Source organism: Passer domesticus, chromosome 15 (genome assembly GCF_036417665.1).
Source record: "Passer domesticus isolate bPasDom1 chromosome 15, bPasDom1.hap1, whole genome shotgun sequence".
Lineage (NCBI taxonomy): Eukaryota > Metazoa > Chordata > Aves > Passeriformes > Passeridae > Passer > Passer domesticus.
In genome coordinates this window covers 3,143,633-3,155,838 of record NC_087488.1, presented here as the reverse complement: position 1 = coordinate 3,155,838, position 12,206 = coordinate 3,143,633, and the positions used below count along the sequence as shown (strand labels likewise).

Genomic DNA, 12,206 nt, shown 5'->3' with positions numbered 1-12,206 from the left:
CAGCAGCTTCCCCTACCCTACCAGGAGCCCCTCCACACAGGAAAGCCCCAAGCCCTGACAGCCCCTGGCTGTGTCCTCAGAGGGCAATGAGCCTCCCCACATGGAAACCCCAGGGGAAATAGCAGGGACAGTGGGGTGCCAGGGCAGGTGTCTCAGGACATGCATGAGTCACAGACAAGTGAAACAGACCCTCCCTTTCTCCACCTTAGCCCCCTCCCCAGCCTCCCCATTCTCACAATGATGTGCTTTTGCCTTCCCCAGCTACAACATTGCAATTTTTTATTCCAGTCAAGGCTTCAGGAAAAATAACCAACAACCAACCCTCAACCCTGAAGTTGCACAATACACATCTGTCACCTCTGTACTCCACCATGGTCCTGCCCCCCTCCCCAGGGAGCTCCCTCCAACAGGAGTCAGACTTGGTTCCTCAGACATTGCACAGGACACTCCTCTGAGGTAACAGCCCCCTGACACAGCCTCAGCTTCTCAGGGCAGGAAAGCAAATGCTCGTTGTTTGAAAGGCTGATGACACATTCTGCATATGCAACCCAGGGCAGGAAACCCCCTCCAGACACTGCTTTGGGGATGGAGATGAAAAGCCAAGCACGTGAAGCCTTTGCCAGGACAGGACAGGACATCTCTAGCCTTAAAAGCTGCCCCAGCCTGGGCAGGGCAGTGCTGCAGTGGAGCCCTCACCCCCTGGCACTGACCAGTCCCATGCACTAGTCAGCTAAAGAACGTTACAGTGGTGTGCAAGGAGGCTTGGACAGTCCCACAGGATTCCTGTTTATTTCCTTACTCCACTCTGCAGCCAACTCACCACCAGCAAGGGAAAGGCTGGGAAGCAGGCAGGGCACATCTCCCCTTGCCCCCAGCAGAGCCACACGGTGCCCATCACAGGATGTACCAGGCTGCAGCTCCCGCTGCCACGGCCATGCAGGCTGCCAGCACCAGCTGCACCAGGGGCTGCCTGGCCAGGCCCAGGGCAGCGTGGAAGGGGCAGCCAGGGCTTGCTGTGCCTGCAGGACACAGAAAGCACCGTTAGCCCTGCCCTCCTGTGCCACACCCCCGTGGCAGCCCCCTCGTTGCCACCACCTACCCAGTTTGTCTGCATAGTAAGGGCATTTGCGGATGTCTCCTTTCCCATCGTGGACTGGAAAGCCTCCATCTTGAGCTTCTTCTCCCAGCGACCTGCCGATCTTGTCCAGCTCATCAAACACCTGCAAGTGGTCACAGTGAGCACATGAGGCAGGCAGCTCTCAGCCACACCCCTGCAATCCTCTGGGGAACAGGCAAGCACCACTCCTGCTCCCCTGTCCCCAGACACCTTTCCAGGCACCCACTGCAGAGCTGGGGTGACACCTGGCACACGCTGCAGCTCCAGGAAGGCACAGCCCATCCCAAGAGCATTCAGTCAGAGCCAGGAGCAAGGCAGCACCACCCTGCTGCTCACTTCCCAGCCTGCTGTGGGTGGGAGTGTGGGGCAACAGGCTCTCCCCTCCCTGCTGCAGACCCTGGGAGGATCCTGCAGTGGTCAGGCAGCCCCTCTCACTGCCATGGCATTCCATAAGGATCCTGACAAAGGAGCCAACCACACCTCACCATGCTTCTGGCCAGTTCAAATCACACTGACCTGCCACAAGCACAAGATTAAAACTTCCATCCAGTAGCTAAATCTGTGTTCATCCCCTGGGGCAAACGGCAGCTCAGTCACGTTTGAGGAGAGGCAAATGCTATGGGAGGCTCCAGACATTTCTGACCATAGGGCAACAAGTCAGACCTGAGACAGGAGATGAATTGTCACTAGGGTGCTGCAGCACACTCAAACTGTTTGAGGCTGTCTTGGCACAAGAGCTCTGCTCTCCTCCCTGCTTCACAGCCACACAGCTGTGGGAATCTTCAAGTCATATTAATTTTGCCTTAATCAAAGTGCTCAGCTGTGGTGTTGGAGCATGGGAGGAATTCTTGCCTGAAGCAAGTGAAAGAGGTAGTTCAACTAGAATCCCAACCCCTCAAGGAGGGGCTGTGGTGGTCTCAGCCCCAGACCACTGACTGGGTGAGTGGTGTGACTGAATTAACCAGCTTTTAGGCCAGACCTAAAAGCTGCAGCACCTACACATCAAGGGATTTGTTTAGTACCTGCATGTTAAATCTGAAGGCTTTGTTGGCCTCTTCCACGATCCTTTCCTTGGTGTTCTTGTCCAAGTCCAGAGCATTCATTCTTGCTCTGTAAAGCTGCTTGAACTGTTGTGCATTGGTAATGTTGTCAAACACGTAGAATTGGATCCCTTCCTCAGTACTGGGCAACTTCAGGGCCCTCTGGGCTACCTTCTTCAGCACCTGGCCACCTGAGAGGTCCCCCATGTAGCGTGTGTAAGCATGAGCCACCAGCAGCTCTGGCTCATGCTGTCCCACGTGATGGATTCTGTCCACATACTGCTGAGTTGCCTCTGAACACTGGATCTTTTCTTTCCATTCTTCCCCATAGAAATATTTGAGGTCTTTGGCCAAAGCTTCTCTCCGGTGAAGCTCCACGGGGAAATAGAGAGGAGCAAAGAGTGGGTTGTCCTTGTTGCGATCCATCTCCTCTTCCAGAGCAGAGTAGGTGAAGTAGAGGGCCACGGTGGCCAGCTGTGGACAGAGCACAGCTCATGTGAGAAGCTGCTCACTAGATGGGCACAGCTCATCTCATGACTACTCCTGCCTACGTGGAACTGGGGTAAAAAGCAAACCCCCAGGCCTGGCACAAAACCAGCCTGGAGAGCCTGTACCAGGCAGGCACTGCCTGAAGGAGCCAAGGCTCTGCCCTGCCTACCACCATAGCACCCCCAGGCTATGGGGCTCTGCCTTGGAGTCTGCCTCAGTCTGTGGGTGCATCAGAGATGGGGAGCAGGGCAACACCCACCTTGAAGAGCTCCTTCTTGATGCGGCCCTTCAGGAAGTCCTTGACAAACTGAGTGTTCTCCGCGCGGTCGTGCGATTCCTTGGTGCCCTCCTTCAGCAGCTCCGAGAGGTCCATGGGGCTGCAGGCAAACAGAGCTCCTTCCACCCCACTGCCTCACGCAGCAAGGACTTTGTCCCTGCTGTGTTTGGGGGATCCCCCACCATCTATCACCCCAGTTTAGAGGATGTAGAGGTGGGACCCTCAGGCCACCCTGCAGGCTGAGCTGGCACCTGCTGGAGGAAGCAGCAGGGTGGCAGCAGCCCATGTGCCAACCAGACTTGCCACTCCAGCAGGGCTGGGGCTTACCAGGGGCTCTGGCCCAGGATGCTGAAGCAACTGCCAAGGACCTGCTGATCCTTGCACCATGACTTTTGTTTCTCATCCATGTGAGCCCAACAACACTACACAAGGAAGCCTGGAGCATATGGGGAGCATCAGGGCAGGCTAAAGGGCCTGGGGGCCTTGGTGGTATCTTCTGCTGGACAAGAAAAAAGGCTCAGGTAGGTCCCTCAGCTTTCCCAACTTGGATATCAATTGTTAGTGAAGAGATGAGAGCTGAATGGCAAAACAGGGCAAGAATACCCTTAAAAAGTTTATTTCTCCTGCATTACACTGGTTTTTCAAGTTTCCACAAGGCGTCTTGTTTTAAAAAAGACCCAAAACATTAAAATCTATGATTTTAGGCTCCAGGCACTGCACCTATCTGGACACAGAATCACAGAATGAACTGGGTTGGAAAAGACCTTTGAGATCATCAAGTCCAACCTATGACCTAAGACCTCCTCAGCACCTAAACCACAACACTGAGTGCCACATCCAGGCTGCTCTTAAACACATCCAGGGACAGTGACCCCACCGCCTCCCTAGGCAGACAACTCCAGTCCCAATCACTCTTGCAGTGAGGAATTTTTTTAGTTGTCTGACCTAAAGTTCCCCTGGTGCAGCTTAAGGCTGTGTCCTCTCCTTGTGTCAGTGGTTGCCTGGGACTGACATTCACCTGGCTACAGCCACCCTTCAGGTGCAGCATCAGGACACTGGTACAGTATCAACACACACACAGATCATGCCAAAGTGCACCTCACAGTTTTTAGCACTACTTTGCTACAGCTAGCACACCTGTGTTAGCTCTAAGAGAGGCTTTGAACACACCAGACTAACTGAGTTTGCCAGCAGAGCCAGCAAACATTAACTTCTCATGAAGCTGAGCCTGTCAAGTCAAAGAAGTCAAGCAGCCTGTCTAGATCTTCTAGAAAGCACCCTAGTCAGCCTTCCTGTTTTCCAAGTCTGAAGCCTTGGCTTTTAGAACATGTGTGTGAATTTGTTTTTTAAAGTAGCCTCCTAGAAAATGTCCTTGCCTAGACCTGGGTACTCTGCAAAGGCAAGAGCTCATCAGAGCAGAGTTCACCTCTAGAGTCAGTTTTCAAAACAAGAAGCCTGCCCAGCAAGCCATGGAAAACTGGCTCCCCTTGGCCAGGAAGACACAAACACAGCTGCCAAATAGTCAAGAGTGTTTCTGAAATGTGACTTTCATGGTCAAGTGTTTGTTGTCAGCCCTGCCAGATCCCCATTTCCCATCCCTTCCAACCTTACAGGACAGTTTGACTACAAAGATTTCACAGCACATGTATGTGATTCATCACTTCTTGGGGCCCCTCACTTCTTTCAGATAAGGAGGATCACTCCTTTACCTGGAAGATCTCTTGCCTTGCCCAAGGCTGTGTCTGTGCCATTGTGTAGGACAGAACTCACCTGACAGCATCATCTTCTATTTCCTCATAGTGCAAAATGTCTTCCTCTCCCCCCTCTGGGCTCTCCAGGGCTGATGGCATTGTGGCCACTGCTGGGATCAGTCTGAAAAGCAAAATCAGAGAGGGACTTTCAGGGGAAGCTGCCTTAGCAAAGGGATGGGTGTGAAATGCTGAACCAGGAGTTCTCTGAGCAGCCCTACCAGGCAGGGCAGTGAGGAGCAGCCTTTGGCTGTTTCCACCTCACACCAGGCACTTCCAAGGATGCAGATTTGCCTGTTCAGTTCAGCCACTTCAGGTGAACTCCACACTGACACCAGTTCACAAAACATTAAACACAGCAGCCTGCATTCCCTTTTCCTCTTCAGGATGGCTCCTGGCTGAAGATGAGAGCTCCATGTTGGGAATCTGCACTGGACTTGTGAGCAGGCTGCTTTCCCCTGCTGCTACCAAATATTTCCCCCAATGTCACACTGAGCAGAGTAATTGGAAAGGGAAGCCCCTCTTCTTCACTCAAGAACAAGCTACATGTACAAGTACAAAGCAGTGGTGAATTAGGCCAGCTGAGCTCTGAAGCAAGGCAGCTCACAGGGGAAACAAGAACATTCCCCGTGACAAAATAGAGGAACTTCCAAAGCAGGGGCAGATTTCACTGCTCTGCCTTTCCTAGGCCACTCTCCAAGCAGAGTGAGCTGCAGACAGCTCCTGCTCCCACTCACATCCTCCTCTCCTGCCTGGCAGAATTCACTTCAAATCCCAGAAGTAACCAAGTTCCTCCTCCTCATCTGCAAGAGGAAATAAAATCCCCTTGGATGTAACAGGATGCACAAGCCTTACCCAGGAGCAGGGACAAGACACACCTGGATTACACTGGCTGAGCACAGAAATCCAGGCACCTCATTTATAAAATGGCCCTGTAATCAGCTTTGTGCAGGGCAACACCAGCAGCACCTTTCAGGCAGCCCTGGGAGAGCAGCAAGGAGCCAAGCTGATGCTGGCTCTTCAGGAACACTCGCCAACAGAGCCATCCTCGTGCTGCCCACCTCAGCTGAGCCCCCCTTGCTGGGCTGCAGCCATGGATTCACTGCTCAGCCCACGGCTGGGGACTGGGAGAGCCCACAAGCAGCACAGGGCCAGCACTGGCACAGCAGCTCACACGAGCACACCAGTCAGAAATTAATTGCTCTCCAGCTCCTCACCCCAAGTTTCTCAGCCTGTTTCACAGCCACCCCCAGTGCTATTCACACTCCAGCCAGCAGCCAGGGCTCAGCCCCATCCTCAGGTGCAGCCCAAGGCTGCCCCAGCTCAGGCACAGCCTGGTCTGGGGCACTCACCACCAGTGAAGGTTCCCCCTGTGATCACAGAATCTTTGTTTCCTGGGACAGAGCCTTCCCCAGGGGAAGGCTGACCAAGAGCATTGTGTTGTGATGCCAGGAGCCCAGGGCTGGGACAGAAGTCATTCAGGGTCACATGGGGTGGCAGCCCTACAATCTCAGCCCCCTTCTTGACATGGCACCGTGCAGCCTCCCCAGCCCAGGATAAAGGTCAGGCCAGAATCCAAATTCAGGTGCTGTGCTGTGTGATCACTCACTAGGCAGCCCAGCTCAGGGACCCACCTTCACCCCTCACAGCTCCAGAGTGGGGAAATGCCCACTGTGGGGAAGGGAAGCCAAAGCACAAAGCAAAGGAGCCAGCTGAGCTCAGCCAGGAGCCTGCCATGGGCACAGGAGGCACAGCACACTCGCCACCTGCCAATGTCACCAGCTCTGTGACACCCTGCCTGCTCATGGCAGCCCAGGACCAGGAGATGCAGAGCCAAAATGAAACTAGACAAATTAGTTCCAATTTATCTTACACTCCCAGAAAGGCAGAGTCCTGGAGGTGAGGTGTGCTCTCTCCACATGCCTGAAACAGCCACTGGTACAAAGCAGCAGGAGAGAGCAGAGCTACAGAGCACTTGAGCCACCCTCATCCCTTGGGAGAGGCCTGAAGGCTGACACCAAATCCAGCCCACAGGAACACACCAGGTCAGACCTCAAAATCCGTGGTGAACAGCAGCAGTGGCTCAAGGTGGCCCTGAGACCATCACAGCTGCTCACTCAGAGCCTCCACTGCCCCAGCCTGAGCACGCTGGTGTCACACAGGGAACCCAGCGGGGTCCCAAAGCCTCCACCAACCCTTCAGTGTGCTGCAGAAGCCCAGCTAATGGCAATGGTGAATGGCTGTCCCAGGAGCACAGCCTGCTGCTGGGAGCAGGGTTCCCATGCAAAGTCACTGAAGGCCTTGGTGTGTTCTCAGACTTGTGTTTCCCCCGGGCTGTTGTGCAGGGCCCAGCCTGACAAGTTCTCTGTGGCACAGGTACCACCAGTGCCTGCAGCCCCAGGTGAGGGCAGAACTCGTGCAGGAAATGTGGCAGCTGAGATTTTCCCAATGTAGTCTCTAGCACAGACACATCCCCAAAAGACAAGCCAGCACAAACCCCATCCCCCCTGTGCTGGGTCACTGCAGGATGGGAGGAAAGGCACAGCCTGTGTCTCACACCACCACACACGGCTGCTTTCACTCAAAACCTGGCACTGCAAGCCCCAGTTTTGGTCACAGCCCTGGTTTCCCTGCTCCTCTGAAAGGGGGCACGTCCCACACGCCAGGGAGGCCCAGGCAGTGCCACCTCCTCTGCAGAGGCTGCAATGCCATTTCATTTGCTGCAGGGAGCTCTGCCCATCCAGGAGCTGGCTGATGTTCAGGGCACCTCCCAGTGCCCAGCAGAGCCTGCCTGGGAGCAATCCAACTTGGGATAGCAGGGCTGGAGAGTGGGGAGGAGGTTCCTACAGGACACCTCAGCATTCCAAACATTTCTTTCCCAATGACAGTGTTCAAACTCCCTAAGAAAACACCTCCACCTCATCTAGATGAGTACAGTTTGTCCCTGCACACATCTCCCCACCAAGCTCACACCCCAGATGCACAGCTGTTCTTCTCAGGGTAGGAAGACATTTAATCCAAAGCCTTTTGAAGGAAGAAGACCCTGCTGCTGCAGGGAAGCCCTAGATTTGACTGGGCACTCTGGGAGAAGCTTGGTAACTCACAGGAAGTACAGAGTTCACATCTGCTGTTTAACTTGCATGCAACTTCCAGGCATTTCCCCACACACAGACTCAGAGTGTGGTTGGACCTGCCATCACTGCAGCAGAGACAAACCTCAGAACTCCAGGCCTGGAGGCTTGAAGAATCATCCCAGAGATTACCTGGCAATCCCAGCAGGAGATTCTCATCTCCAGTTCCCTCTGGTGAGGGATTTGGCACTGGCTGCTGCGGGAAATGGAACCTCAGACTAAATTACCATATTACCTGATCCCAGGTAAGTTGAAGATTTCACCTGGACAGCCCAAATTTAGGCAGTAATTCAAGACACTTCTAGCAGTGCCCACACAAACACTGCTTCTGTCTTCTAGAGCTGCAGCCCAGCACCTCAACAAAGTGACCAAAGGAAGCTCCTGGTGACCTCAAAGACCTTGTCCAGTGCTGCCCTGTGGTGGTGGCACTTCAGCCCATCAAGAACCTACTTTCTCACCCTAGCTGTGAGAACAGACAAGGGGCAAGTCAGGGCTGGATGTGGGCTGAGAAAGAAACACTGCACCAGACACAGAGTGACACCAAACAGCCTCTGTGCAGCGGAGAGGCAGCGCCTGCGGGCGGTCACGCCGGGCAGGGCCAGGGACAGGCGCTGAGGGCAGCGCTGCGGAGGCGCTGAGGCTCAGCAGGACGACGGCCAGTAAGGGAAAAGGAGGAATAACAAGAGCCCTTCGCTCTCCAAGCGCTCCTGAGCTCCGCGCGGCCCGGAGAGCGCAGGGCCCGGCTCCCGAAGCGCCGCTCACCGGCAGCCGTGCAAACTCACCGGGGCTCCGAGGAGCCAGGGCTGGCACACGCCGCCGGCCTGGCCACAGCAGCACCGGCAGGGCAGCGAACGGCCGGCCCCGCTCGGTTCTCGCGGCGGGGGCTGCGGGCCCGGCCCGGCCCGCGCCTGGGCGGTCACGGCGGCCGCGACAGCGCCGGGCCCCGGCGCGGAATCACGGCTGTGAGGCGGCCGGGGGGGCTCCGGGCCGAGGGGGGACGCGCCGCGCACTCACCGCTGTGCCGCGCTCCGCCCGGCCCGACACCAAGGCGCGGCTCCGCCGCCGCGGGGGCGCGCGCGGCCGACTGGCGAGGCGCCGCGCGAGGACCCCGCCTCTCCGGGGCGCGAGGCTGCGCACGCGCAGAAGCCGGCGGTGGGTGGGGGCGGTGAATCACGTGGTGCCCCATGACCCCGCCCCCTCGCTCACCTGGCCGGCCCCGCCCTCGGAGGGCGGCCGGAGGGCAAGCGCGCGCATGCGCAAGCGACGCCGCGCCCTGGCAACCGGAAGGGGCGGCCGGGAAGGGAACATGGCGGCACCCGCGGCTTCATTGGCGGCTGCCGTGGGATGAATGACCTTAGTCAGGTGGGAATGCAAAGGGGAGGTGTTTATGATTCTGCTATTCAGACACAAAGGCTGGCTGTGAACTGTCAGAGCCTGATGATGCTGACCAGCCAGTGACAGGGGAATGGCAGAGGACACTCAGTGCAGGTAAACAAAGAAGTGCAGAGGGGAACTGCCTCTATACCAGCAGCTGCTACAGAGGGCTCCTCTGTGGATGGGCCTAGGATGTACTTGACATCATTCTGGAATAGCCCCTTGGAGCAGAGGGATGAAAACTGCAGCTCCCAGGCAGACAAAACAGCTCATCAAATGTTAATGACTGTCAGGGAAAAACAGAGAATAAAGAGAATGCAATTGTGCCCTTGCAGCTCAAAGCCCACAACCTGACTGTGTGCAAGGGCAGGGATGGACCCTCCATTTCAGAGAAATTCCAGTAGAGCTGAGGGAGATGCAGAGCATGGCATGCATAATAAAAGGCACAGAACAGCTTTCTGCAGTGGAGATAAAGGGTGCAGCTGATAGGGGTATTGCAGAGGACTGTGAAACCACGAGGGGTGGGTGGGGATCCCTCCTGCACCATCTGCTCTGAATTAAGAACAACCGACATGAAGTGAGCTATTAGAAGGCAGCTTCAAAGCAAACTAAAGAAGGCAGCAACTCACAAAGCAGCTGAATACGCTGTGGAACTACCGGCTGCAAGCTGTCATGGATGCTAAAACATGCACAACTTCAGACAGCAAGAAAATACAGAGAGCTGTGAGATACTGAGACATTGCATGTCTGCTTCAGTAGTTTCTGAAGTCAGAGAGTGCCAGGGCCTGGGAGAGCGTCCAGGAACACACCACTGGCTGTGCCTTCTCTGGCACCCAGCGCTGGCTGCTGCTAGGGACACTGGGAGGACACTGGTCCATGCTGGTGTCACCAATCCTATGCATTCTGGTGCGGTCTGGGAATCCTGCAGCAGTTTTACTGATGAACAGGTTCACAGATGAGCTGTTAATGGTCAGACTCACGATCTCAGTGAGCTTTTCCCAACTCAGGTATGACTGTACCTCCCTTACCTGCGCAAGTGCTGCTCAGCACTGCCTCGGACCTCCCTCGGTGGGCGCGGGGGTAGAACCACAGCTCCTCCTTCAGATCCGTGTGGGAGATCACTTCCAGCTCCTTTCAGGGGACCTGCACCGGGGGGCAGCCACGGGGCGGGCCAGACGGGCCGGGATTTACCCGACCGAGCCGGGGATGGCTCTGCGGGGGTGCCAGAGCCCCTGAGCCGGGAGCTGTGAGGCTGGGGGGCCGGGAGGGAACGCGGGGGGCGCCCAGCTGAGGGGGCGGCGGGGCCTGCCGGGGGTGCCAGCCTCACCGGGGGTCCTGCCCCACCCCTCCGGTGTCCCCGTCCCGCCGTGTCCCCGTCCCGCTCCCTCAGCCGCGCTCGGCTCCGCGGCGCCTGAGGCGCTCACGTGACGGCAATGGCGGCCCCGCGGGCGGTGCGGGCGGCCCGGGATGGCGGCGGCGGGGCTGAGGGCGTGAGAGCAGGGCTGAGGTGCTGACGGCGGGCTCGGCCCCCTGAGGGCTCGGGACCCGTCACCCGCTGCCCGCTCCGTCCCGAGCCTTTCCCCCGTGTGCTGGCCTCAGGGACCTTAGCGGGCCTCAGGCGGGAAGGGAGTGCCCGCCCCGGGGAACGCGGAGCCTTCGGCAGAGGCTCAAAGAACCAGACGCGATGGCAGCCAGCGCTTTCTGAGCGAAGAACGTTTCCAGAGGACACCAGAGATCTGTAGATCTGCATCTGGGCTCCATGTCCTTCCAGGACAGGGGTGCCCAACCTGGGCACTGTCAGCGGCTGGAGCCACCCAGCTCTCCAAAGTGTTGTGAAGGGAGCAGTGGGATTGTGCTGATCTTGGGTGTGAATCTGAATTCTTAGCAGTCACACATGCTTTGGGTTGGAAGGGACCTTAAAACCCATCCCATTTTGTGAAATATAAAGCTGTGTTTCGTGTCAGGTACATACAGGCAACCTGTGTATCTGTGATTGTGATATGTGTGGAAACTGACCGTGGGACAGTTATAAAGACAATTCTAATAAATAACTGAGGAAGTAAAGCATGGAAGAAGGCCTTTGAACCTATCCTTTGTTCACAATTAACCTTTATAAATCTTAAGTTGGTTTAGGATCATTCGAATTAAAGCTTTAAGGATGTTGCTGTTTGACAGGAACTTTCTGCTTCTAGCTAAAAAGAGTTTTGCAATGATAACCTTTTGAAGTATCATTTTAGAATATTGCTTCTAGTAAGGATCTTTGAAACTATAGCTTTAGAATATATCAAAAGGAAACATGCTTATCTCGATGCCTTAACAAAACATTGAAAAGCAGCTTGAGAAAGGAAGATGAACATCAACTCCAGGATTGATAGTTTCGACCAAGGGAAGCTGGACATCACTGCTATGAGATTGATAGTCCTTGCAATTAAAAGGTGAACCCGCATCTGGAATCTGGTCCTCAACAGCTGGGAGACTTCTTTCTTCTTTCAGAAGCTGGACCCCACCATCTGGGGATACTCCTTTCTGGGATACATCCTGAGAAAAACTAAATCACAATAGTGTACAGAATTGTGATGTAAAAATTTGGAATAGAAACTGCTGAGAAAGCTTATGAGTACCCCTATAAATACCTGTAGGCCCCAACTATCAGCGTGCAGTTGGAGGGAAAACTTCCCCCACTGTACCCAGCGCTGTATGGCTCATACTTTACCATCTTAATTAATAAATTGATTGTTGCTTGAATATTGGCCTCGTCAAGCTTCTCATGTATACCAGTTTGACCCCGAGGCTCTGTGCAGGAGGGGCCAAAGGCTCGGCCCCTGCGGCCCCTCCATGGGCTGCCTGGGCTGCGCTGCAGGAGAGCCAGAGCACCTCGGCCCCTGCCCGGCCGTGCTGCCGGAGCCGCAGGGAACAGGCCAAGGCAGCCTGGCCCTCAGGAGAGGAGCAGACTCCACTTCCCTCCTCCTCTCTGACCTTCCAGCCCCAGCTCAGTCTGGGCTTGCTGGCCATGGCAGGGAATGTGTGACC

General features: G+C 55.7%; 1 protein-coding gene across 4 annotated transcripts; it reads right to left on the bottom strand.

The window, feature by feature from the left end:
- Nucleotides 1-262: 262 nt before the first annotated feature.
- Nucleotides 263-10,413, bottom strand: HMOX2 (heme oxygenase 2). 4 transcript variants are annotated; one of them, XM_064390521.1, is made up of 6 exons: nucleotides 10,205-10,413; nucleotides 4,694-4,795; nucleotides 2,906-3,023; nucleotides 2,140-2,631; nucleotides 1,100-1,220; nucleotides 263-1,019 (listed from the first exon to the last, which is right to left on the bottom strand). In XM_064390521.1, exons 2-6 carry the CDS (start codon nucleotides 4,771-4,773, stop codon nucleotides 895-897), a joined length of 936 nt encoding a protein of 311 aa, XP_064246591.1. In that variant the 5' UTR covers nucleotides 4,774-4,795; nucleotides 10,205-10,413; the 3' UTR covers nucleotides 263-894. The 4 variants fall into 4 exon arrangements, with proteins under 4 accessions (XP_064246591.1, XP_064246590.1, XP_064246592.1 ...); XM_064390520.1 differs by lacking the exon at nucleotides 10,205-10,413 and adding an exon at nucleotides 8,817-8,971; XM_064390522.1 differs by lacking the exon at nucleotides 10,205-10,413 and adding an exon at nucleotides 8,585-8,716.
- Nucleotides 10,414-12,206: the final 1,793 nt, after the last annotated feature.